A 24,185-nucleotide genomic window follows, 5' to 3' on the forward strand; every position below is an offset into this window, starting at 1 on the left:
TGTCTTTTTCTATTTCAGGATCCCACCCAGATTAGCACATCCCATTCACCTGACATGTCTCCTCAGGCTTTTTTTTGTTTTGTTTGGTTTGGTTTTGGCCATGACAGTTCCTCAGCCTTTCCTTATTTTTGAGGAACTTGACGGTTTTGATGAATACTGGTCAAGTATTTTGTAAAAGGCCCCTCTCCTGGCATTTGTCTCACGTTTGTCCCATGACTAACATGGAGTGACAGCTTTTTGGGAAACAGATGACCAGAGGTAAAATGACAGAAAGTGGTCTTTTCACCACACCCTAACAAGGGTATGTCCTTTCCTGCTGAACTATCCCTGTTGATAGTGACCGTAATCCCCTAGCTGGGGTTTGTGTACCAGTTCCTCCTCTATGAATTCACCCTTCCCCTGGCTTGCCATACTGTACTCCTTGGAAGGAGGTCACCATGTGCAGCCCACACTTCAGGTGTGCGCCTCCTTCCTGAGGATGGAACGCCTACGTACATTATTTTGAAATTCTTCCACCCAGCTTTATCTTTTCTTTTGCACTTACTTATTTACTCATTTGTTTGCATTAGCATAGACTAAAGGATATTTACTACGCACTTTGGGTTATCATCCAATAGCACTTTGTTTCATTTGGTGCTCAAATCGTTCTTGCTTTGGCTGTTTTTTTACTGTTTTTTCAGTAGGACTGAAATGTCCTTTTGGCAAAACCCCATCAAGGTGAGTTTTTGTTTTGTGATCGCTCTGGTCTTTGGCATTTCCTTGCTTCCTGTCACTAGAAGGTGCCCCAGTCTTCATCTTATATACTTCCTACTCTGGCCCCAGAATCAACCATTTCTTCAAGAAGCAGCCCAGATTCCTTTGATTGGAAAATGGTATTAGATACCAAGATGCAGCTGCTTGGTGCTCTCATTGAGACCGGAGTTTTGTTGTTTCTGGGGTCTATCCACTGACAGAGCAAGGATGACATGTGTGTGTATGAACCCAACTATAGATACATATTTACAGACATTTTGGTAAGTAACCATCGGTACCTGTACAAAGTGAAACATGAGTGCACACTAATTAATGCCTCCCCCTCTAGTCCAAGGTCATGTGGATCATTTAAGCCTCCTCCCCTTGCTCAACTGTGGATTCCCATTCTAACAGGGAGAAACCTGGCTCCTACCATCTGCCATACATTTGATGTTTAAATTCTAGGATACACGCAGAGCTGTATCAGAAATGTGAAGCCATAACCCCATGGGAAACAACTTTATCAATTAGAGTGCTGTGCACTGTTGAGGGGGTATGTGTGTGCAGTATAAAACTCCTTTTGCCTTACAGACTCCACTCATTTCTAGTTCCTTAGGTCAGCAATTTCCACCCCCAACTCCCTTCAGTGAGGTTGTTTCATTCATTTGCAATACAGTATGATTCTCCTGTCACAGATTGCCATCCTTCCTGAGATCCCTGAACTCCTAAATGATTTGTTCAAAGATGGGCAATTAAAGTTTCCTTTATGCTAGATAAAGCTCTATGGGTTTTGGCGACAGCATGATGTCAGGTGCCTGCCAACATGGAAGTAGGCTGAACGGATGTAATATTCTAAAAACCTCCTATACTTCACCTACCCAGTCCCTAAACTCCTGACAACCACTGATTTTTTTGTTTCTTTTATAGTTTTTTCACTTCCATAATGTCATATGATTGAAATCATAAAATGCATAAACTTTCCAGACTGAGCTTTCATGTATAATATGTATTTTCTAAAGATTTATTTATTTCTTCTACAGAGAGAGAGAGAGAGAGCATGGGGTGGGGCAGAGGCAGGGGAAGAGAGAAATTCAAGCAGATTCCACACTGAGCTCAGAGCCCTATGCAGGACCTGATCTCATGACCCTAAGATCACAACCTGAGCCAAAGCCAAGAGTTGGACACTCAACTGACTATACCACTCAGGTGTCCAAAGTATAATATGTATTTTAGGTTCATCCTGCTTTTTTCATGGCTTGATAGCTTATTTCTTTTTATTGCTGAATAATATTCCACCGAATGGATATACAATAATCTGATTATCCATTCACCTATTGAAGGATACTTCAGTATTTCCATATTTCCACATTTTTGGCAAATATATTCCCACAAGCAATGTATAAATCATCAACAATCACTGCTTCAAGATGAAAACAGGAAATTAAGTGAAGGTGAACTTACAAGATGTTGAGACCCCAACCATCTTCCTCTAGGAGGATCCCAGAGTTCCAGTGCCTGGTCTTTGTGTGGGATACTGAAAGCGTTTTCTCTGGAGGACCTAAAAAGGATTCAAGGGGGATGATGTAACACTAAAGATTCATCAGTGAAATGAACCAGCCAGGTCACCTTGGGTGAAACTCACAGTCCACAAATCCCACCTAAGCATCCGCAATCCCAGTGAGTTTTTTAGTCTCTCACTCACATGTCAAGAGACAATCAAAGATCACAAAAATCAGAAGAGAGTCTCTAACATGAAAGGCAGACAGTGATCAAATAGCAAAAGGCAACTTGGAAATGAGAAGGAAACTTTAATATCTTTCTCCTTAATAAACTCAGAGATAGTGGGGCACCCAGGTGGCTCAATTGGTTGAGTAGCTGCCTTCAGCTCAAGTCATGATCTCAGCATCCTGGGATCAAGTCCCACATTAGGCTCCTTGCTCAGCGGGGAGCCTGCTTCTTTCTCTGCCTGCTGCTCCCCCTGCTTGTGCTCTCTGACAAATAAATAAGTAAAATCTTAAAAAAGAAAAAGAAAAAAAACACCTCAGAGATGGAAAATATTGCAAACACAGAGTGAGAAGAGTGGATTCAATTGGGGGAGGGACTGTGGGAATGGCTATAAGCAACCCAAAGTGGCCAATGCAAGGCTGTTTGTTCATGCTGCTGCTAAGGCAACTTTCCATATTACCCACACATCATCCTGTATCCCTGACCTATGCCTCCAGCAGCAAAGGGAGCCTTCCACCCCAGAGGGACTAGGAGTCCTTTGCGAGCCCGTCACAGTGTGTGCCATACTGTGTGATGTTTTCTAATAGCAAAGCCCTTCTTCCGAATGAGTCCAAAAAGTATTTTGAGACAGGACCACCTATCACTTCTATTTCTCCTCTCCATATTCTGTGTTCAAGCATGTATCGCAGCTGGTCTGTGAGCATCACCTGAGGAACGTGTGTGTGTGTGTTCGTGTGTTTACATGTATGAGGGATAACTCTCACACGGAATAGAAATAACCTATGGGAGACTTTTGCAGATGTGGTTAGCTAACTTAAGACGAAGTCACCCTGGGTTCACATCGGCCCTAACCCAAAGACTAGCGTCCTTCTAAGATGAGAAATTAGAGACAAAATTTAGACGTGTGAAGAGGGAAGACAGCCAGGTGAAGACAAAGGCAGAAATTGGAGCCCTGCAGCTGCGAGCCAGGGAACAAGAATCACCAGCAGCCACCAGAAGCTAGGAGAGGCCAAGGCGGGCTCTCCCTTAGAGCTTCAGAGAACGCGGCTCTGCCGACCTCTGACCTCAGACCTCTGGTCTCCTTACCTGTGAAGGAATGATTTCTGTTGTTGTGAGCCAGCCAGTTTGTGGTACTTTGTTAGAGCCGCCCTTGGAAACTAAAGCACGGGGACTCTTGCACATACTCAGGTGTCTTGGCCAGAAGTCTGGCAGAGATAGGGACCGAATGTTGGGCAAGAGAGGGGGAGGCTGAAGGGAGAGAAAAGCAGAGAAGTGCTGTGCCATTTTCTTAGTTAGGTTTTTAAGAAATAATAGAACTAAGAGAATCTGATGGCGTGACAGACAGACAGATGCTACCGGCTGGTTTGCTATCAGGGATTGGCTCCCACGATGCTGGAGGATGGCAAGTCCTAAGATCTGGGGCTGGGAAGCTGGAAGCCCGGGAGAGCCCTGGGTGGAGCTCTATTCCAGACGCTGATGGACAAAAGGCCTAGAAGAGCCGACGCTTCAGTTCAAGCCCAACGACAAGAAGAACACTGGTGTCCCAGTTTGAAGGCAGTCAGACAGGAGGAATCCACCTCACTTCCAGACGGGCCTGCTTTTTCTTCCACTCAGGCCTTGAACTGATTGGATGGAGCAGGGAGGGCTCCTCTCCACAGGTGGGAGGGCAACCTGCTTCCCTCAGCCTACCAATTCCAGGGTTAATCTTTCCAGAAACATCTTCACTTAGAAACCCAGAATAACGTTGGGCCAGATGTCTGGGCACTCCATGGCCCAGTCAAGGGGACATAACGTAGCCATCGCAGTCCTGCTTTCTGCAGGACTGGAGGCAGCAAGTCCCTGGGAAGCCAAACCCAGTAGTGTGTGACGCAGGTATGTGGGACCTTGTGCAAGCATGGCCAGAAGCCACAGAAAACTGTCACCCCAAGGGGACCACGTGCATCTGGTCTGTGTGATTCACCCATAACCAGAGCAAACCAAGGACATGCTAAACAAGGCCACGCTACTTCTCTGGTGCAAAACTTTGGACATGCAAGAACCTGCAAAACCTTGACCTGATGCTAAAGGAAGCTGAGTTTCTCACAAGCCCAGCAAATGAGAGCTGAAATCGATCAGTCAGTTCTTAGGATAGACAGAGAGATGATCTCACACACATGTCTTCCTTACCTGGGATTTATACTCTTTGTCCTATTAAGTAATCTCTAGCAAAATAAGATGGCATGGGGCAATCCAAAAAAACCTTTGAGAGCCTTGTTGCACAGAACGTGTTTTAGAGAATGTTAGGCTAGAAATGGACCCTCGGTGCTCAACTCCTGGGAAATAGACATTTCCCTGCACCACCCACACTGCTCAAACATGGGGTTCCTGCAAACACCTCCGGGGCTGCAGTCTGACACTGAAGAGGAGGGATTTCCTGGGCTCTGTGAAAGCTTCTGCTTGCCATTGTCAAGACCGCCTAAGAAGTCAGCCCTCTGGACAACAGGGAGAAAAGCCCTTGGGACAGACCCATATGGTCCTACGACCCCCAAGTGCACCAGACTCGCTACTGTGATGAAACCTCTTTGTCACAATTTTCCAAGAAATCCACTTATCCTGAGAGTAAAATACAGGAAAATGTTAAATCACAACTGTGTAACGGAATGGCTAGAGCATGCAGGCACATGAAGATGCCGAGGCCAGCGTGGCAGGACCTACGCCTCAGCTGCGGCTACACTGATTGTCACGGAGACCATCACCAGAACTGAAAAGCAGGAGGACGTGGTAACTTTTAGGAACCCTGAAGGCAGGAAGGAAGTTTTGAGTGACAGGCTGCTTTTCTGGATAATTTTTGTCCCTCGCAATGGTGTGAGGGCCCAGAAAATTATGCACGTTGGTGTCAGAAATGCTGGGGTATGAATTCCAACCCTGCCACTTACTGGAATCTTAGGTACATTACTTAACCTCTTGGTTCTAAAATATGGTAAGTTTTTTTGTTTTTTTGTTTGTTTGTTTGTTTGTTTTTTGTTTCTTTTGCCTGCATCTTCCTCTTCAACTTGCTTCTGAACTTCCAGTTCTAAATACGACTTTATATCTTGGCAAGAGAACGTCCCTCTCAGGGGCATTTTCCTAAAATGACATAGCCCTCCAGCTAATCAACAATCAGTGAACAACCATCGTTTCAATAGCAAAGAGCTCTTTAGAAAGAGTTATTATTATTGTTATTATTAGATTTTATTTATTTATTAGAGAGAGAGAGAGAATGTGCACGAGTAGGGGAGAGGCAGAGGGAGAGCAAGAAGAAGCCGACTTTCCTCTGAGCAGAGAGCGCAATAGGGACTCAATGCCAGGACACAGAGCCAGAGGCTCAACTGACGGAGCCACCCAGGCACCCTCTTTAGAAAAATTATTAACGAAGCAAGTCTTTAATAAGTTAATCGATGGATAAATACAAGAGAAGGGTATGGACAGATGAGAGAAAGCACAAAGAAGCATTTAGTGCCTTTCTGGCAAGATTGTGGAATACAGAGGGTCAACTGCCTATGGCTTCAGAGGCCATAAATTGTGGTCACTTCTGATCTTGAAAGGCCATTATAAATACGATTCTCTTTCACGGCAGTGGCTGGGGTGGCCTGGGGAAATCACACCTCTGCAGTGCAAGGGAAAGCAACTCCTGAGACTGGTAAGGGACGAATGAATGGCAGGTTCTTAGCCGATCAATTGGGCTGGCAGAAGATCCAGCTTTCCAGAACAAGCCTCTCTGGCCCTTGGTGGCTGCCTGATATGGCCACTTGGAGGCCATAAAACACAGCTCCTGACTGCTTGGGAGAATCTTTGATGCTGACTCCTCAGGATACCGAAGAGAAGGTCCCCATGATATCACCAACGTCATCACTCACGTCCATGCACACGTATGAGGGCTCCTCTATCCTCTGACTTAGGGAAGATCGGCCAGAAATCTCAGAGAGCATCTGAGCTGGCCTTTCTGTGTTACAGATGAGGAACTGAAGGTCTGAATTGAGATGGTGGTTTTTCTCAAGGTGACTCAGAAGACTGACCCATATTTTCTCATTTTGTTGTTGACAGGTCGGATCTAGCTTCAACGAAACCGCTCTCTGTAAGCGTCAGTGCTCAGATGGCCCAGGGGAGACAACACGGTGGATAATCAGGATGGAAATGTCAAAGGTAGGTGGAGCCCGAGGTATCTCTTGGCTTCCTTGTTTATTCCTAGTGCTTTGAGGAAGGATATCCGTTGAGGGATTTCAACACCTGTTTCTCATTCCTTATGCTCAGATAAAGAGGAAAAGAAGAGAGACCTGGTTGTTTGGTATTTATAAAGAGTTTTCACATACCCTGTGAGTGTGGGTCTTCGTATGGACGCTGTGGGGTGAGCAGGACACATAGATTTCCACTTTACAGACAGATGCAGTTCTGGGAAGGCCTCGGTCCGAGGTCATTTTCAGTCTCAGATGAATCACCTGCTCGTATTCCTTACTTTCTTGAGGAAATCCACAGAGACCAAGAGGCAATCTGAAGATCTCTCTTTTTTCCCCTCATTTTCTTACATTTAACCTAGAACTAGGCCGTGCCCTGTTTTCTTTCTGTTATCGTAGAACATACAGCATCTTTCACACAAGAGGCACCCCCCCAAGTTTATGATGCTTGTACATCGCACACACTTTTGACTGCTACTGACTATTGTAAATCCTTTCTTAGATAAGAGAGGACTAAGAAAAGTGAAGAAAAAAAAAAAAAAAAAACAGATCACCCGGGGAGCTTGGGTGGCTCAGTCGGTTAAGCATCTGACTTCGGTCAGGTCGTTTGATCTCAGGGTCCTGGGACCATGACCATGTCAGGCTCCCTGCTTGGCATGGAGTCTGCTTCTCCTCTGACCATTCCTTCCCACCGCTTGTGCTCTCTTTCAAATAAATAAATGAAATCTAAAAAAATAGGTAACCTGGATATAAAACAACTGCCTTCTGTTTGTGTTTGTCACATTCAGTTTTTTTAAAAGCCTTTTTAAAAAAAATTTTAATTAATTTATTTGACAGAGAGATCATAAGTAGGCGGAGAGGCAGGCAGAGAGAAAGGGGGAAGCAGGCTCCCTGCTGAGCAGAGAGCCTGATGCGGGGCTCGATCCCAGGACCCTGGGATCATGACCTGAGCCAAAGGCAGAGGCTTTAACCCACTGAGCCACCCCGGTGCCCCTGTCACATTCAGTGTTTCACAGAAAAATACCTATCTATATTTCAGTGGCACTGGGGGGAAAAAAAGGCACTGGACTGCAATTTACTACCATGACTGCTATTTCTCACTCCTATTTATGTAGCATTTTAAGTGAACACTCCTTTTTTTTTTCCTCTATTACTCCCATTTCATAGATGAGGAAATTGAGCTTTAATGAGTTTAGGTGAATTGGATTGCCGCGTGTCTCTATCAACACTTCACAAGGTGCTCTCTGAGTATTTGCCAAATCGAAGAGCATTCACTTCTATATCTCTTTTTGCACTTAATATTCAAATTAATGGCTGAGCCAATTTTTTTTTTTTTTTTTCCTCTCTCCCTCAGAAGTGCACACCATGGGAAGGTGCCTCTGGGGATGCAAATGGCCCACTCGATGTATTAGGCAACTATAAACAAATGGAGATTTGCACAGATGTAATTAAGAATGGAAAATACAAACCTATGTGCAGAACCATGATTTACAGTCAAATTCACCTGCCTTGAAAGCTCATATTAGATTGCTCCTCGTTTGATTACCAAGCTGGTGTTTCAATGCCAAGCATATGCTTGTGGGCCCCCAGGTTTTCTGGGCTTGTGAATTAGCTAATAACTTTGAAACGAACCTTTTAAGGGAGGATTGGTTTATGCCTCAGCAATGCAAACATGAGCAAGTGAAAATATATGCATCTCTATGGGTTATTTCTGTACGGAGGACAAATGTGTAAAAATATGTTTACCAGAAAAAAATAAAATTCTGGTTTTGACTGTTTGCCAAACGTTACACAAATAATTAGTGGTGTTGTTAAATGCTCAGCAGCTCTTCCAAGCCTTCTTTTATGGCATCAAATATGTTCATTCTCCAGTATATGGGCATATATAATGTTTTAGAGTATTCAGAGACTATAGCTTCTGGCTTGAGTTACGACATGGGAAGCGAATGTTCGGTCCCTCCTACTCATCCTTACGGGTTCTCTCTCATATCTGAGAACCTGAAAAGAGATGAATGAGTTTTTTGGGTTTTTGTTTGTTTTTATTTTGTCAAAAGTCTAACTTAACTTTTCCAAATTGTAAGTAAAATAGCCTAAAGCTATTCATTTTTGTCCACACTCTTATCTCCATTGTGCATTCTCTTCCGTCTAGAATATCTGGAGGGTAGAGTTTTGAATATGAAGCCAGAAAGCAAAAGTTTGAGGACTGGAAGACCAGAACTTGGCTTTATCCCCGACATTATTCCCTGCATTACACCCCACAACTTCTTGAAAAGCTGAAATGACCTGAAAGAAAGTCTCTTCAGAGGCACTCTATAGACTCAGTGGATGTCGTTAATCTGTATAAACTATTGTCCCAACAATAAACTTTGGGTCTTACCACCATGCAAACTCAGAATGTGTGTCATTACTTTTTGGTGACTTGAATGAAATGCAGTAGCTTTAGGGTAGCAGTCAAGTAAAAGCCACCTCCTCTAACTGCAGACCCACCATGGTCAGTGGTAACCTACGATGTTGCATTATTCGGTTTGTCCAGCTTGAGATCCACACTCGGGTCTTTCTACTATGGGGGAATCTGGCCAGGAAAAGGCCTAGGAGGAGTCAGCTTGAGTAATGTGTTGTGTTGGGGCGAAATGGAAAAACTGTGTATGACAGGTCTACGCCAGGAAAAAAAAAAAAAAATTAATTACACCAGGGAGGAAGAATCCTCCTGAAGGCCAACACCAACCATGAGACAGACTGGCCAGTCAAAAATGGGCACAGTTGTGATGTACTGATGGGGTTAAAAATCCAAAACAATGGGAGAGTATGTCAGAGGAGAAAACAAGAATAAGGAACTGCCAAAATGGAAGGCAATGCGGACAGATCCCAAAGCAGAGCACTGTGGCAGGGCAAAGAGAGGTAGAGTACATCAGGTGCCTTCTGAAGAGCAGTGAAAACTCCCCATCTTACACATCTAGAACCTGAGTTGGTGCACAGAAGTCAACTGCGATTGCCAGCCATTTGACCAAAGGTCCTACAAAGAGTGACCTGGGCTTCATCTTCTCATTGCACAGGCCCCAGAGTCTTGCTGTTGGCTGTAGAAACATTCCCAGGACTCCAGGACCCCCACAGCACTGCCTACCTCTAAGAAGACTTGGGAAACTCCTAAGACACAGAATCATCCAAGAAAAGGAAAAAAGGAGAAAATCAAAGGGGGCTGGATAACATACAAGATGAGACACCTCCCATCAGAAAATAAATATATCTCAAGCACTGATGGAAATTAAAAAAAAAAAAAAGTGTGATCCAAGAGAAAACTTTTCCTATCAGAGTCTAGAAAAAAATAGCCATGCAAATAAAGGCCCATTATTTCCCCTCTGCACGAAATAGCTGGCTTGGAGTTTTAACATGGGAGGAAAAGCCAGATGGCGGCAGACGGCCTTATTATAGAAAGTCCACTTGTACTGAAGTTTCCTCAGCGCGCTTCATCACTGCTGAGTGAGGTTTTGTTTTGTTTCCTTCTTAAGTGCAGGGCAGGCTAGTACCAGAATTTGTATAAAGTCTGCAACCTTTTCATGAAAATGTTCTACCCAATACCTCCGATACATGATATATGATGCCACCACAGGAAAACTAGTGTTGCTACAGACGTTAATCATAATTATGAAAATTTTTAATTCAAATGTAGGTCTGAACACACAAAATACAGTGCATGGCCATCTGTTAGTTTTCCATCTGGGCTCATTTGCAAAATACATTCTGTTTCGCTCCCCCCTCCCCCCTCTATTTATAATCTTCCCTGGAAAACAAATATGCCTAATGTATGGCATGCCAGAGCTGAAGTTAGCTATTTACAAGTGGCTTTTAATAGACATGGCTACAGTTGAAAGCAGTAACAGAAACTTCAAGGTTTGTGTGTGTGTGTGTCTGTGTGTGTGTGCGCGCGCACGAGACACCTCCTCAGATTCTGTTGGTCGATTTCTCCTTTGGGAATGCCCGGTCCTCACGTCAAGATGGCTTTACAGGTTATCGGTAAAGAATAACGAAAAATGGCATCTTGCTCTACTTATCCCTTGGTGTCATGCTAAGAATACAATCTGAAACTTTAGAGCTTTTGTATCAGCATTTTTCATGGCGGACAGAAAGTAGACATACAAACATCTATCAACTAATGGCTGTAGAAGCAAAAGGCAGTATCATCATAAACAGAATATTATTCAGACTTAAGAAGGAAGGACAGGGGCACCTGGGTGACTCAATGGGTTAAAGCCTCTGCCTTAGGCTCAGGTCATGATCCCAGGGTCCTGGGATAGAGCCCCGCATTGGGCTCTCTGCTCAGCAGGGAGCCTGCTTCCTCCTCTCTCTCTGCCTGCCTCTCTGCCTACTTGTAATCTTTGTCTGTCAAATAAATAAATAAAATCTTAAAAAAAAATAAAGAAAGAAGGAAGGAAGGACAGATCCACGTGACATGGTGGCATGTTTTCAAACATTAGGTTAAGGGAAAGGAGCCAGGCACAAAAGACCACATGATGCCTGATCTCTTTCATATGAAGTGTCCTGAATAGGCAATTATGTAGGGACAGAAAGCAGATGAGCAGTTCGTTTGCTTGGGGCTGGAAGGTGAGGTTGGGAGACTTGGGGAGTGACTGCTAACAGATCGCTCGTAGGGGTTGCAAAGGTGTTTCAAAATTGGATGGAAATGGTTGCACAGTTCTTTGAACCGACTAAAGTAATAGTGGACCGTACACTTTAAATAGGTAAACTCTCTGATCTCTATAAATTATATCTCAATAAAGGTATTTTTTAAAAAAAAAAACCTGTAGAGCTAGACAGAAATGGAGAAATTGCTTAGTCTATCTGCCACATTTTAAAGAAGGGACTGTGCGGTTTTGGGGGGTGAAAACGACTATTGCCCAGCTGGATAGCACTCAGGCTTCTAGGCCTCCATGCAAGGGTTCTCCCTGATCCGTAATGCTGAAATATGACACTAATAAATTCATCTACGGGCAAGAACAGAGTGGGCTGCAGGGAGAGATTCAAATGGGAAGACGAATCAGAAAAATACTGCAGTGAAACCAAATAAAGGCAAGAAGGGTCTTCAAAGATGCTCGCGGGAGTAAGGACAGGACAGTTTCTGCGACCCCAGGTGATCTCCTGGAGGTAAATGCTCTGGGATTTTGCATCCCAAGGCTAGTGAGGGCAAGAGTCCCGGAGGAGTCAGGAGGCTGCGATCCAGAAGCCTGGAGAAAGTAGGAACTAGAGAAGGAAGAGGAGTTTAACTCTTGCCATGACTTTGAGTTATCCAGAGAACACACAGTGCAGACACCAACCAGGAAGGAGGCATAGCAGAACTCCAAATGTGTTGGAGAGCGTAGGGCCAGAGGTAAAGGAGCGGGCCGTCGGCTGAGCATGCGCGGTGACCTCGTAGAATGGGCGCGGATGTCCTGGGCCAGGACAGAGCAGAGACGGAGGACCGCGCACAGGGGCCCCCAAATCTAAGGGTGCAGAGGAAACAAAGAAATGGGGAAGGGGAGGCCCAAGAAAGACTGGTGGGAAATCAGGACGGGTCAGCAAAAAGCTCAGGCGCCAGACCTCATTTAAGCCAGCCGCAGGCTCAAGGATGGATTTTGGAGTTGTCATTTGAGGGCTCGTCCTTCGTCGGGGGCGCTTTTTGTTGACTTAGGCAGCTCGTGGGAAATAAATTCAGGAACTTGAATTAAACAAAGGCTCTGACTCTGGAGATAGGCAGGACGAGGAGGAATCTCTAAGAATTAAACTGATGAGATGAGGAAAAAGTAGTGAATAGCATTAAAATACGGACGGAGGCAGCTGGAAAATTTTGAGAACGAGGCGATCACGACAAACTGTGTTGTAAAAAGGAAACTATAGTTCCCAGAAGATCGACTGTCACAAGGAGGGCGAAAATTTACCAGTGAGCTTTTCCCTCATTTCTGCCATAGTGGAGTGGTGGGTGTGGGGGAGGGGGCATGGGTACTAAACCAGACCCCAGGAGAGGAGGAGACCCCTCCCACATTTAGGAGGTTCACCAAATTCTGCGCTTCCCTCTTCAGAGGAGGCGAGGTTGACAGTAGGGACAAACAGAGGCTTCTGAAAATCAAACCCTGTTGCAAAGATTCCCACTAGGAGGCCAGAAAACCAAGAGGCACAGGAGGGGCCACCCCTTGGACACTGTTTTCTCAAAAACAGAACAAACAACAACAAAAAACAAACAAACAAAACCAACCAACCAACCCCCCCCCCCCAACCCAAGTATTGAGCATTTGTTTCTTTACCCAGATGAAGGGCACGTCCTAGGCATTCAGAAAAAAGAAAGATGTCTTGACTTGTCCTTTAGGAGATCGCAAGTAAGTCCCAGGCAGGCACTGTTTCCAAACCATGAGCTCAGCGCCAGGAGAGAGGCCTGGGTACACAGGGAAAGGTGTGCTCTGCCCTCCAAGGGCTGGCAGAGTGGGTGGAGGAGAGTTTGCACAGCGGAGGTCACGCCCGGTCGGAATCTGGAGGGATCAGCGGTCCATCTAGAGGCAGACTAGAGGTGGAATGTTCTTCTCCCCCACGTGCTGGGCACAGCAAAGGGCCTGTGGTACAAGCGGCCGGCTAGGACCCCATGCTGGTGATCATGAGAAGCGAGAGAGCCATCTGCAGGGACCTGAGCAGGGGTGTCAGTCCACAACCTGCATCCCCCCCAAGCAGCCCCTGAGAGAAGTACTGGGTGGAGGTAATTTATGAAGCACAGAAGAGAAAACAGAAGGAACAGAAGACAGTGAAGGCTGAGTGGACCAGCGGGTTGTCGATATGGGCCCCTGGGGCCCAATCTCACTTCAGTCTCTTGGGAGAGCAAAGAGGCCCAGACTTCAGAATGGCCAGGGTGAGGGCAGGGAGTGGGCACTTCTCCACTCCTCTCTCCTGGGGGTTGAGGATTGCTCTGGGTGTGTTCAGCACACACACACACTCACACACACACACACACACACACACGCACACATTTACATTTTCACACTGAACCTGCCCCCAGCTTGCCGCCAGCCCCCTTCCTTGTCTCAGGCACCGAAGCAGAGAGAACAGAACTTGAAGCAGGAGGCTGCCTGTGTGTCAGAAGCTGTCTCCCCCAGAGTGGGTGAACTCGGGGGGGTCACGGGCAGAGCATCAATGGCGTCTGCTAAACCACTCAGAGCAGGCCACATGTCTCCTCCTTCCAACCATACCTAGTTCACGTCCTTCGCCCAGGACCCTCACTCTTCCTCAACCCCAAACTTCGGACACCCTTCCAGTCCTCGTCAGTCAGAACCCCTCCCTCTGCTTTGAACACACAGGATGCGAGTCGATGGCCACACATGTACCATATACTGGCTTTTTTACTTTGTCATCTCTGAACATCTCATCTCCTTTAAATTGCTGGTGTCTTGCATTTCCCATAGGCCCTGGACATATTACCAGTGATGGATGGCTCAGGCGAGGGAGACTTTTTTATGAGCTTTTTGGAAACCATGCCCTTCCAGTAATTTGGCCAATCCAGTGCCACCTCCAAAAGCATCTTCTTGAGGGCTGCCTGGCTGACTCAGTCGGTAGGACATGCGACTCTTGATCTCAGGGTTGTGAGTTCAAAGCCCGATGCTGCGCGCAAAGATGATTTAAAAATAAAAGTCTTTTTAAAAAAGGCATATTCTTAATACGGAGGCAACAAAGTAAGCTATCTTGGGGAGAAGAAATGTGCTGTCCTATGATATGAACCAAATTAGCCTTACACCGAGTTTTGACTTCTTGATAGCCTTCTATCAAAAATAAATGAACTGGTAGGAGTCAGAACGTAGTCATACATTTGAAGCCGAACTAAAGGATCAGAGCAGATGCAAGACATAAAAAGAGAAAGAGCACACTGGCTTTAAAATGCATAGAAAACATCAATGTCTGCTTCGTAACATTTATTTAAGATTTTTTGCCCTTTGCATCACCTTAATTTTGGATACCACTATTCCTATGGACATCATGAAGAATTGTACATTTTTAAAAATCTTTATTTATCTTGGCATATATTTTCCGACAGGTCAACTAGCATGGAAATCCTGGGCCTTGGGAGGTCTGAGTCTCATTTTTATATTTACCCAGGGAACGTGCTGTTTCTCACTAAAGTCACTTGAACTATATGGGCCAGTTTCTCTTGTCAGCTTCTTGGAAGCTTTGAACTAGAAAAAGAAATACACAGCAGGGTAATCTAGCCCTTTGAAATTTGGGACAACTAGGAAAGATGCACGGCGGTATTGATTTCTAATAGGCTTTGTTCAGATGAGACCGGTCTATAATATGATGAGGATTCTTGGATTAAGATGTCCAGCGGTTATAAATGAAAAGCCAGTCTCTTTTTTGGGGGAGGGCGGGGTGCCGAGGTGGCGTAAGTATGCGATTTTCAGTTATTTCCTTTGTGGGACTTTGGGCATTTGAAAAAAGGCATGTCCTTTCATTAGTGGCACAAAAGGCAGTGGACAAGGACATGTCGGTTTAGAAGTTAACACATTTCAGTGTTTCTCACAGAGCTGAAGATGCTGAAGAAGCCACTGTCCTGAGCTTTTTGCATGGATGCCTCCTGTTTATGGAGGCCTCCCGATAGGCTGGGCAAGGGGCTGGCACCTTAGTGCTGGGTATCCACCATTTTGCAGGCACTCGGGAAGTTGCGTGCCCGTTCTTTCTTTGGGCAGATGTGCAAACATCTGCAAGATGGCAGGGGACCCAGGCAGCCTCAAAGCTGGCGACAGTGGCACTGAGTCAAGAACTGGTTTGTGTTCATCTCTGAAGGAGAGGCATTGAACAACGACCCTACGTGGCTTGCCTTCATCCCAAGAAGCCTTCCCTGACCGGACTGGTTGGTTGACCTGCTGGCTGTTTGTAGACATTACCTCCTTGTTGGTGTAAGAGAGGGAGTCAGAGAATTCCTTTCGGCAGCAATCATTTGAACTATTTGGCTTCTAAACCTAACCTCTTTTCAAAGGGCTTCATTCTAAATAGTCCCTCATTCTGGCTCCATATAAGGTTCCTAGAAATCACTGGAATGGGTTTTTGTTTGGTTATTCCCAGTTAGGCATGTCGTCCCAGTGAGAACTGCAGAAGTCTCAAGGAATTCCAAGTTATTTTTACATTCTGATATTTTGGTGGGTACAATTAATTCTTTTCTATTATGAGAAACAGAAATCTGAACTATGTGAATCTTGGTATCTGCTCATTAGCGATATATAATGTTAAAATTTTGAAATAATGTTGTTTTGCTTTAGAAAGTAGTTAGGCCATGTCATTCCCTGATTTAGAGTCCTTTCAGTATATTTTTCTATTTCAATTTATATGTCCTAGTTTCCTGTCAGTTTCAATATATTCTATTTATGAGTTATTTGCATTTTTTCCAGAGTTAGGTAGGACCTTAGTCTAACTGCAGAGCCTCCTGAAGGAGACTTTGAATGGAGAGCAGCCCCTAGCTGCAACCCCATAATTTTACATATACCTGGATGAGGGTCTCATAAAGGGATAAGGGACAAAACCACAGTGAGACACCACCTCACACCAGTCATAATGGCTATAATGAACCAGTCAGGAAAAAGCAGATGCAGAGAAAGGGGAACCTCCTACACTGTGGGTGGGAATGCAAGCTGGTGCAGCCACTCTGCAAAACAGCATGGAGTTTCCTCAAAAAGTTCAAAGTAGAGCTACCCTATGACCCAGCAATCACACTACAGGGTATTTATCCTAAAGATACAAATGTAGTGATCGGAAGGGGCGCATGCACCCAGATGTTTATAGCAGCAATGTCCACCATAGCCAAACTAGATGTCCATCAACAGATGAATGGATAAAGAAGATGTGGTGTATCTATACAATGGAATATTATGCAGCTATCAAAACCCTGAAATCTTGCCATTTGCAACAACATGGATGGAACTAGAGGGTATTATTTTTTTTTTAAAGATTTATTTATTTATTTGACAGAGAGAGAGAGATATCACAAGTAGGCAGAGAGGCAGGCAGAGAGAGAGGAAGGGAAGCAGGCTCCCTGCTGAGCAGAGAGCCCGATGTGGGACTCGATCCCAGGACCCTGAGATCATGACCTGAGCCGAAGGCAGCGGCTTAACCCACTGAGCCACCCAGGCACCCCATTAGAGGGTATTATGCTAAGCGAAATAAGTCAATCAGAGAAAGATAATTATCATATGATATCACTGACATGACCCAAATACCAGAAATGATGATGTCACACTTTTGCTCTGATGCTGAAATCAGTAGTTCCAATTTTATCTACTATGTCATTTCTTCTTTTATTAATCATGTCGTTGTAGGGAATCTACTATTTCTGGGGATAAAGGACACTGTAGGTGGGAATATTCATTCAATATTTAACTACAGGCAACGAAAACGCGTGGGGTACTCCGCACATAGGCGTGTCATCCACGAATGGGCTTCTTACTGCTTCTTTTTGGATTTGGATGCACAGATGAGCATGAAGCCTAAGGTCTCTGAATCCATGTGTGAGAGAGATCCTTGCTTTGTGGACTTGTGCTCCCTCTGTCCTCCCTTGAACTTTCAAAGGTAAGTCATTAATGCTAATTATCCAGAAGAAAATTACATTACACTTTTCTCTAGCATTACTCCAACTCTGAACTATACTTTCTTACTTATCTGTAAAAATAATAGTAATAATTGTACTCTCTCCTGTCAGCATCTCTTTCACACTTGGGGATGTCTAAGTGCAAAGATGCTGGGGAGACTCGTGGCTCTGGGAATAGGAAAGGGTGTGTAGGTAACTATGGAAAAAGCTTTACTCTGTTGTCTTTTTTCCATCTCTAATAATGGTTTTCAGAATCTCAGGGGTTTTCAGAGAGACAGTAGGACAGAATTCAAACCTGGAAGCAGCTCATTCTTGATACCCAGGACACCTTGTCCATTCAAGTTTTGATTGCCTTGCGTTTTGTTTTGTTTCGGTTTCCTAGAGTGGCAGCATTTCTTGTCACCAAAAGAACGGTGTACGTAGGATAACAATGAAAGAGGCTCATGCCCTTAACAACGAAGGGCCAAAGGGAAATGTTCACCAACCTGCAGAGTCAGCTAGAAATGAAGAGGAGTTGCAGGTACTCTGTGTTTCTTTGTAAAGACTTAGGTGGAAAAGAGCTGCTTTCTAACACTCTCGGCAGAAGACTTGATATAAACAAAGCAGTTAAGCCCTCCTTCCTATCCTAAGGGAGAAGGTCTTGGTTGTCCCAAAGGTTCATCTTCCCAGGTGCTGTGACATGTCTTCATGTCTTCGTTTCTTCTCCTTTGTTCAACAAATACTTATTTTGAAGGCTTGCTATGTGTCAGGTGCTGTGCTAGCCTCTGAGGTATTATGGTGACTAAAACTGTGCCCCTGTCTGCCATGGGGGAGGCCAATGTGATCTCATTTATATAAAGAGATACTAAGTGCTAAGAAAAATATAAAATCAGTAAAAGGTCATGTGTGGGAGGCAGAGTTGTTCTTTTGGAGAGGGCGGTCGAGGAGGCCTCTACAATAGGGAACATGAGAGCAAAGATGAGCAGGCAGTGAGGAAGCAGACTGTGGTGATCTGTAGGCACAGACTTCTCAGGTGGTAGAAAAGTGAAACAGGGAAGGCACAGCAAGAAGAGCGGCCTCAAGCCAACAGCTGACTGGTCAGGGAGTGTGTAGAGGGCAAACTCAGGTAAAATGTACATGCCACATGTCCCCTGAGGGATCAGGCCAAGGGTGGGACACTGCCTGAAATCACAGGCTGCTTCCATTTCCTTGCCCTGTTCTCCCTGTTCCTTGGATGGTCTCCTCTCAGAACATGTCTTCAACAAGTCACGTGACCAAAAATCCTCAGCTCAGGGTCTGCTTTTAAAGAGTAGCCGTTGAAGAGTTCCATGCAAATGCACGCTATGATATATGATGCTATGATCTCACCGTTTCTAAGGAGCCCACTGGCTGCTGTGAGGAGAAGCAAGGTAAGGAAGTCCCAGTGGGACCAGGGGGACCCCCACAGCATGTTGTGGCGCTACTCCAGGAAATGGTGGCGACCGGGGCCAGGACAGCAGTAGTGAGAAGGTGACAACTGATGGGACTCTGAAAGATTTGGACAATTGACAGGGTACAGTTGAGAGGATTTGATGACAGTTCAGAAGAGGGAAAGAGGAGAATGGGAAACTAAAAGGATGGAATTGCACACGCTGCAACGGGATGGCAGAAGGTCCACATTTCAAAGGAAGAGTCAGGAGTTCAGTTGTTGCCATGATGAGTTCGAGATATCGGGGGGATATGCCAGTGTAGACGTCAACCAGTCCGTGGACATACCAGTCTGGCATTCACAGGAGAGGTCTGGGCTAGAGTGCTGGGAGTACTGAGCAGACATGCCAATAAGATGCTTTCACCAGAGGAGTGAAGTTGGATACAGAAGAGGCCTCGGGAGTGAAGCCTAGGGTATTCCAACCCTGGAGGTTGGGGAAGGAAGGAAGAACCAGCAAGGAGGTCTGGAAAAGAGGGGCCAGAGAGGAAAGAGTGAGGATGGTGCCTTGAAGGCAATGAAAGAAAGGATAGCTTGCAGATGGGAGTGACCAGGATGCGAGTGACAGTGCTGAGAAGGTGTAGTATGAAGAGACCTAAGAACCTTCCATTAGATTTGGTGGTAGAGGCCTTGGGCTGTCTTGACAGGAGTTGTTTGGAAGTGATGGGTAGGTACAGTCTTGGGGGGAGGGGGTCAAGAGAAAATGGGACATGAGGAATGATGACATCAAGTACAATCCACTTCTCTGAGAAGTTTTGTTTTCAACAGGAGCAGAGAAATGGCAGGTGCTTGAGGGCAGAAGGGAGGGTTTTGAGAAGATGCAGATGTTACCAAATGTTTCCTAATCATGCAACTGATCTTGGAGAGAAATAAAATTAAAATGCAGGAGAAAAGGGGCAACAGTTAGAGCAATATCCTTGGGTGGATGGGAGAAAACCAAAATCCGGCACATGAGTGAAGGGGTTGGTCCAGGTTGGTACGTGCACAGTTCTTCCTTCCTCACAAGATGCAGGTAATACAGATGCAGACACAGGGAAATGGCAGGTGAGGTGGTGAGTGCACATGAATGGTCTTTTCTGAGTGTCTGTATTTTTTTTAGATATCTAGGACTCATGGTCATAGGCTGTGTTCAGAGACCTGATCACTTCCATGTATCCATTTTCACAATCATGGTGATTTAGGCATTGATTCCTCTAGGCATTAAAACATAATTGATATCTACAAAGAGCTAGATCTCCATGCAAATCTCTGATTCCTGGGTTGAAGTTTCCTGGAGTGTTCCCTAAAATATAGGAATTAGTAATAAACCAAGCCATTAACTAATCACATCAATGTATATGATTTTAAGAAAAACTAAATTCATCCCAAAGAGCTGATTATTTTGTAGGCAACTTTTCACTAGCAACATACAGTTTTAGTTTTAAATTTGCCGATCTCTGTCTACACAAATTAAAGACGACACACCAGCCTTCCCTCTCCAGTCTCCTGGTTTTTGCAACTTTGACCAACCCATAGTATTATTTAAACATTTTTCTCTTTTTATTATAAAAACGTCAGCCTGCAGATTAATGAAAACTTGTCCTTTTTGTGTAATTTATCCTTCGAGGCTGACGGAAAACCTTCAGGGGGAATATAAAAGCAATCAGGCATCCATTTAGAAAAAAAAAAAAGCTGTGATTATTTTTTGTATGTGGTTTTATATCATTTCACTTTTTCAATATGTCTATTTCACATAATTTATTACTTGACACTTTTTATTTTCAATCATTTTTGGTTGCTTATAAATAAACATGCATTAATGTCAAGAGAATTAGCATTCCATTATAAACTTTATACAAGCTGAAAAAATGGCTTCAGTGAAGTTGCCTCCTTATTTGGGACATGCATATACATTCCATGGTGCCTGTCTAGAGAATTAAACACTGGCACATTTTTTATCTTTGCTAAATAGAAGCAGTTGTGAAATGGAGACAGTGATTTCCAGAACAACATTATGCAGGTGAAGATGATGCATTTTAATGTTGTTCTGTTTGGAAGTTAATCTTAAGATAATTTAAATGGTAGCTTAAATAATGATTCTTTGCACTTCCCCAGAAAGAATCCCAGTGTGCAGTATGACCATATGTGTTTATATATAGTCAAATATTATGATATGATTTAATATTTCTTAATGTCACAGTTAAAATATGTTATTGGAATATTTTCAATAAAAGCGAAGCATTTCTCCACTAGTCATCAAAGCATATCAAGTTTGAGTTCCTCTATGTAAATCTAGGAAGAAATCGGAATTTTCCGCTAGTTTTGAGATGAAGGCTATTGAATCAGGGTCTGGACAGCCACGAGCGAGGGTGGGGGGTGGTGAGGGGATCTGAGTGCAGTGGAAGAAGACGTCATTATCTAATTTTTAAAGTGATTTCTCAGAAAGCATAACATAATATCTAAATAAAAATTGCAAAAATAATAGAAGGAAACTATAAGCAGAACAAATTTATAAGCAAAATAAATTTATCTCAACAAATAGTACAGTTTTCTCTTTTCTTTGGGTCATATAATTATTAGATAATTAAAATGTTATGACAACAATTACTAATGCCTGGTACTAAATGGATTTCTAACATTTAAAGAATTCTTTTTTCAAAGTATATACATTTTAGCTACACCACAGGTAAACTTTCATTATCAGTTTTGTACAAAACTACAGTGTGTCTGCCTGAGGCCCCAGGGTAAGTGGTACTGACTGATTGGATCTCCTTTTTCCGTAAATGTGTTGTGATTGCTGGCTTTACTACCCCCTGGTCACTAAAAATGGTAGCCTTTTCTTATCTGAAGAACTTTAAGGCATCTCATCTGAAACAGCTGCCTTGCAAGGGGATATTAATTCTTCCTCTTTTTTAAAGATTTAGTTAGTTTAATATAGAGAGAGTTAAAGAGCGAGAACATGAGTGGGGGCAGGGGGGCGACAGAGGGAGTGGGAAAGAAAATCCTCAAGTCGACTCCCTGCTGGGTGTGGAGCCCATGTAGAGCTCCAACCAAGGACACTGAGGTCATGACCTGAGCCAAAACCAAGAGCTGGACACTTAGCCAACTGAGCCAAGCAGGCGCCCCTATTAATTCTTAAGACCTACCTCCACACTTGTGTTGCTTCCAGATTCATAATCTGAGATAAATCCCTGCAGATTACAGAAGGTTATAAAGCCTAACTCTGGAAGAAGAAGCATATCCACTGAGAGATTTTTGCCTATTTATATTGGAAGAGCCTAGAGAGTGTATCGGGAAGAAGGAAGTGGATTTTGTGAGTGTCAAATAAGGGAAAAAGAAAAGTAAACCCTATCAGTATGGATGTACATAGTATAGATTTTGCCTTCAGTGTATGATTTTAATATGCTAGTATTTAATAATTTAGTTGGGAGACAATAAGACTCAACATTATCTTCCTTTCTGTGATGGGTGAATTGTTAGAACTTTCTGGGTAGAGGAAGGAGTTCAAAGACTTAAGAAGGATAATAAGGTTGATTTATCGTATCAATTCCTGCATATAACCTCACACACACTATGCTCTCAAGAGAGCGAGGAGGGCACATTTTTTTCTAAGGTATTGAGAAATGACTTGGTAAGAATAACAACAGCAACCCTAAAAACATTAGTTGTGGCTCTCCGCCGCAAGCCAGGAATGATGGGGAGGAGGCCAGCCGTTGAAGAAGATCCTTTGATGTCAATGGAGGATGAAGGCATCCAGCAGTAGGAGATACCAAGTGCTTAGGATAAGATCAATGTTACCACTGGAATAGGGGTCGGGTCAGCAACGAAATTCAGAATGATTCGATTTAACCTGTAGAAGTCTTTGGCAGTGGCCATGATGTCCTTCTGACTGAAATAACTGGACAGACTTAAAAGGATGTACTTAATCCATGTAAGTGACGGGGGAAAGCACCCTCGCATCTGGGTGAATGGATATCTGACTTCAGATGACAAAGGAGAAAGTGAGGACTCTTTATTCGGTCCCCAAGCCACACAGACACACATTTCTTGAATGAAGGGTATATATGGGTTTCTTGAAAAAGGACCCTACAAGTTTGCCACAAGTATGAACTATGTATTTTCCTCAAAGCATTTCCCCAAAGTGATTATATCAGGGTGACTATATATTGGGTACACTGAAATACCCAGGCTTTTCAGAGATTATAGTATATCCCTTAAAAACTAATGCAAACACTAATCTTTACATATCCCATGTACTAATCTGTACATATCCTGTCAGAGTCAGGACTTAGGAAGTGAAGTTGTTAAGTGAACTTTAAGTTTGAGTCCGTTTATAATAAGACTCATGCATCTTCAACCCTGTTCTTTCTCTAGCTTCTAGATGCATAGCAGGGAAGGCATAGACCTACACTGAATACCATGGTTAACGCTTCATCCGTGTGGTGAGTGCTGTTAGGATAGGAAGGGCCAAACAGAACCACCTGGATTATATTTTCTATCAAAATAGTAAATTTAAAATATTAATGCCTTCATTGGGGAAATGCAGGGATTAGTCCCACCATCAAATACTTGAAGGATGCAGGAATTGATTTCTTTCATTCTCTTTTATCTCATTTAATTTGTGCAGAATATAGATTGCTTATAGAGAATGAATGTGTATTAGCACAAACGTATCAAGTGGTGACCCATTTGCATTTATTGTTCCAAGTGTTGTCTTTTTTTTTGAGGGGGGAGCGTACCCGACATAGGTCTTGCAAAGTGATATGCAGACATTAATATGACATCTTCTTTCTTCTCGATAGCGATCAATAGGATCACCAGAAGAGGTTTGCTTTCATGGAAGAAACAGCACTGTTCCATCAGCAACATTTCTCAGGGACATGTCAACTTTCTGGCTCTCCCAGAGCAATGGATCTCTTTCTACTTAAGGTGTGATTACCATCCCCTGGGGAATTGTTAGAAACGCAGTGACTCAGGGCCCCACTTCAGATTTACTAAATAAAAATCTGCATTCCAACAAAATTCTCAGGTGATTTGGAGCCTATTAAGAGTTTGAAAAGAACTGATCTTGTCTAAAGGGATCTTGATCATATCAATATCGCAAAGAGCACCGTACTGACCCACCACATGGATGGCAACGCTGACTAGAACTGGAAGGAGAAAGTATTCACAATTTGTACATATGTGCGGGGGTGGGAAATAAGGTCTATGGAAATTCAGGAGCCTGCTACCCCAGGGATATTTCTTGGGGTTCAGTGATCTGGGAAATGTGTAGATAACCTGTTTAAAGAGGAAGGCAAGTTGACGTATCTTGCACCTTCGACTGCTAAGACAGAGTCACAAAGACTGGTGAAGATGTTTGCTTTTTGGAAGTCAGAGAGACAACATACAAAAGTGTTATTCCACCATGTCCTGAGTATCTATCTGGGTTACCAGTGGTGCCAGCTGTGATTAGAGCCCAGAGCAAGAAGAGATTTTGTAACAAGTCCAGGCCATGGTGCAAGTTCATTTCCCATTTTAGCCATATGACTCA

At 43.9% G+C, this 24,185-nt stretch overlaps 1 protein-coding gene across 1 annotated transcript in view; it reads right to left on the reverse strand.

Annotated features, from left to right (window-relative positions):
- LOC309847255 (uncharacterized protein) overlaps nt 1-24,185 on the reverse strand; it is a gene marked incomplete at its 3' end in the record, with an annotated part of 311,749 nt that overhangs the window by 109,366 nt on the left and 178,198 nt on the right. Inside the window, exon 4 of the mRNA XM_082697197.1 lies at nt 2,194-2,290. Coding sequence (XP_082553323.1) covers nt 2,194-2,290 — 97 coding nt within the window. The remainder of the gene's footprint in view (nt 1-2,193; nt 2,291-24,185) is intronic.

The sequence above is a fragment of the Mustela nivalis genome (genome assembly GCF_964662115.1).
Source record: "Mustela nivalis genome assembly, chromosome: 13".
Taxonomy (NCBI): domain Eukaryota; kingdom Metazoa; phylum Chordata; class Mammalia; order Carnivora; family Mustelidae; genus Mustela; species Mustela nivalis.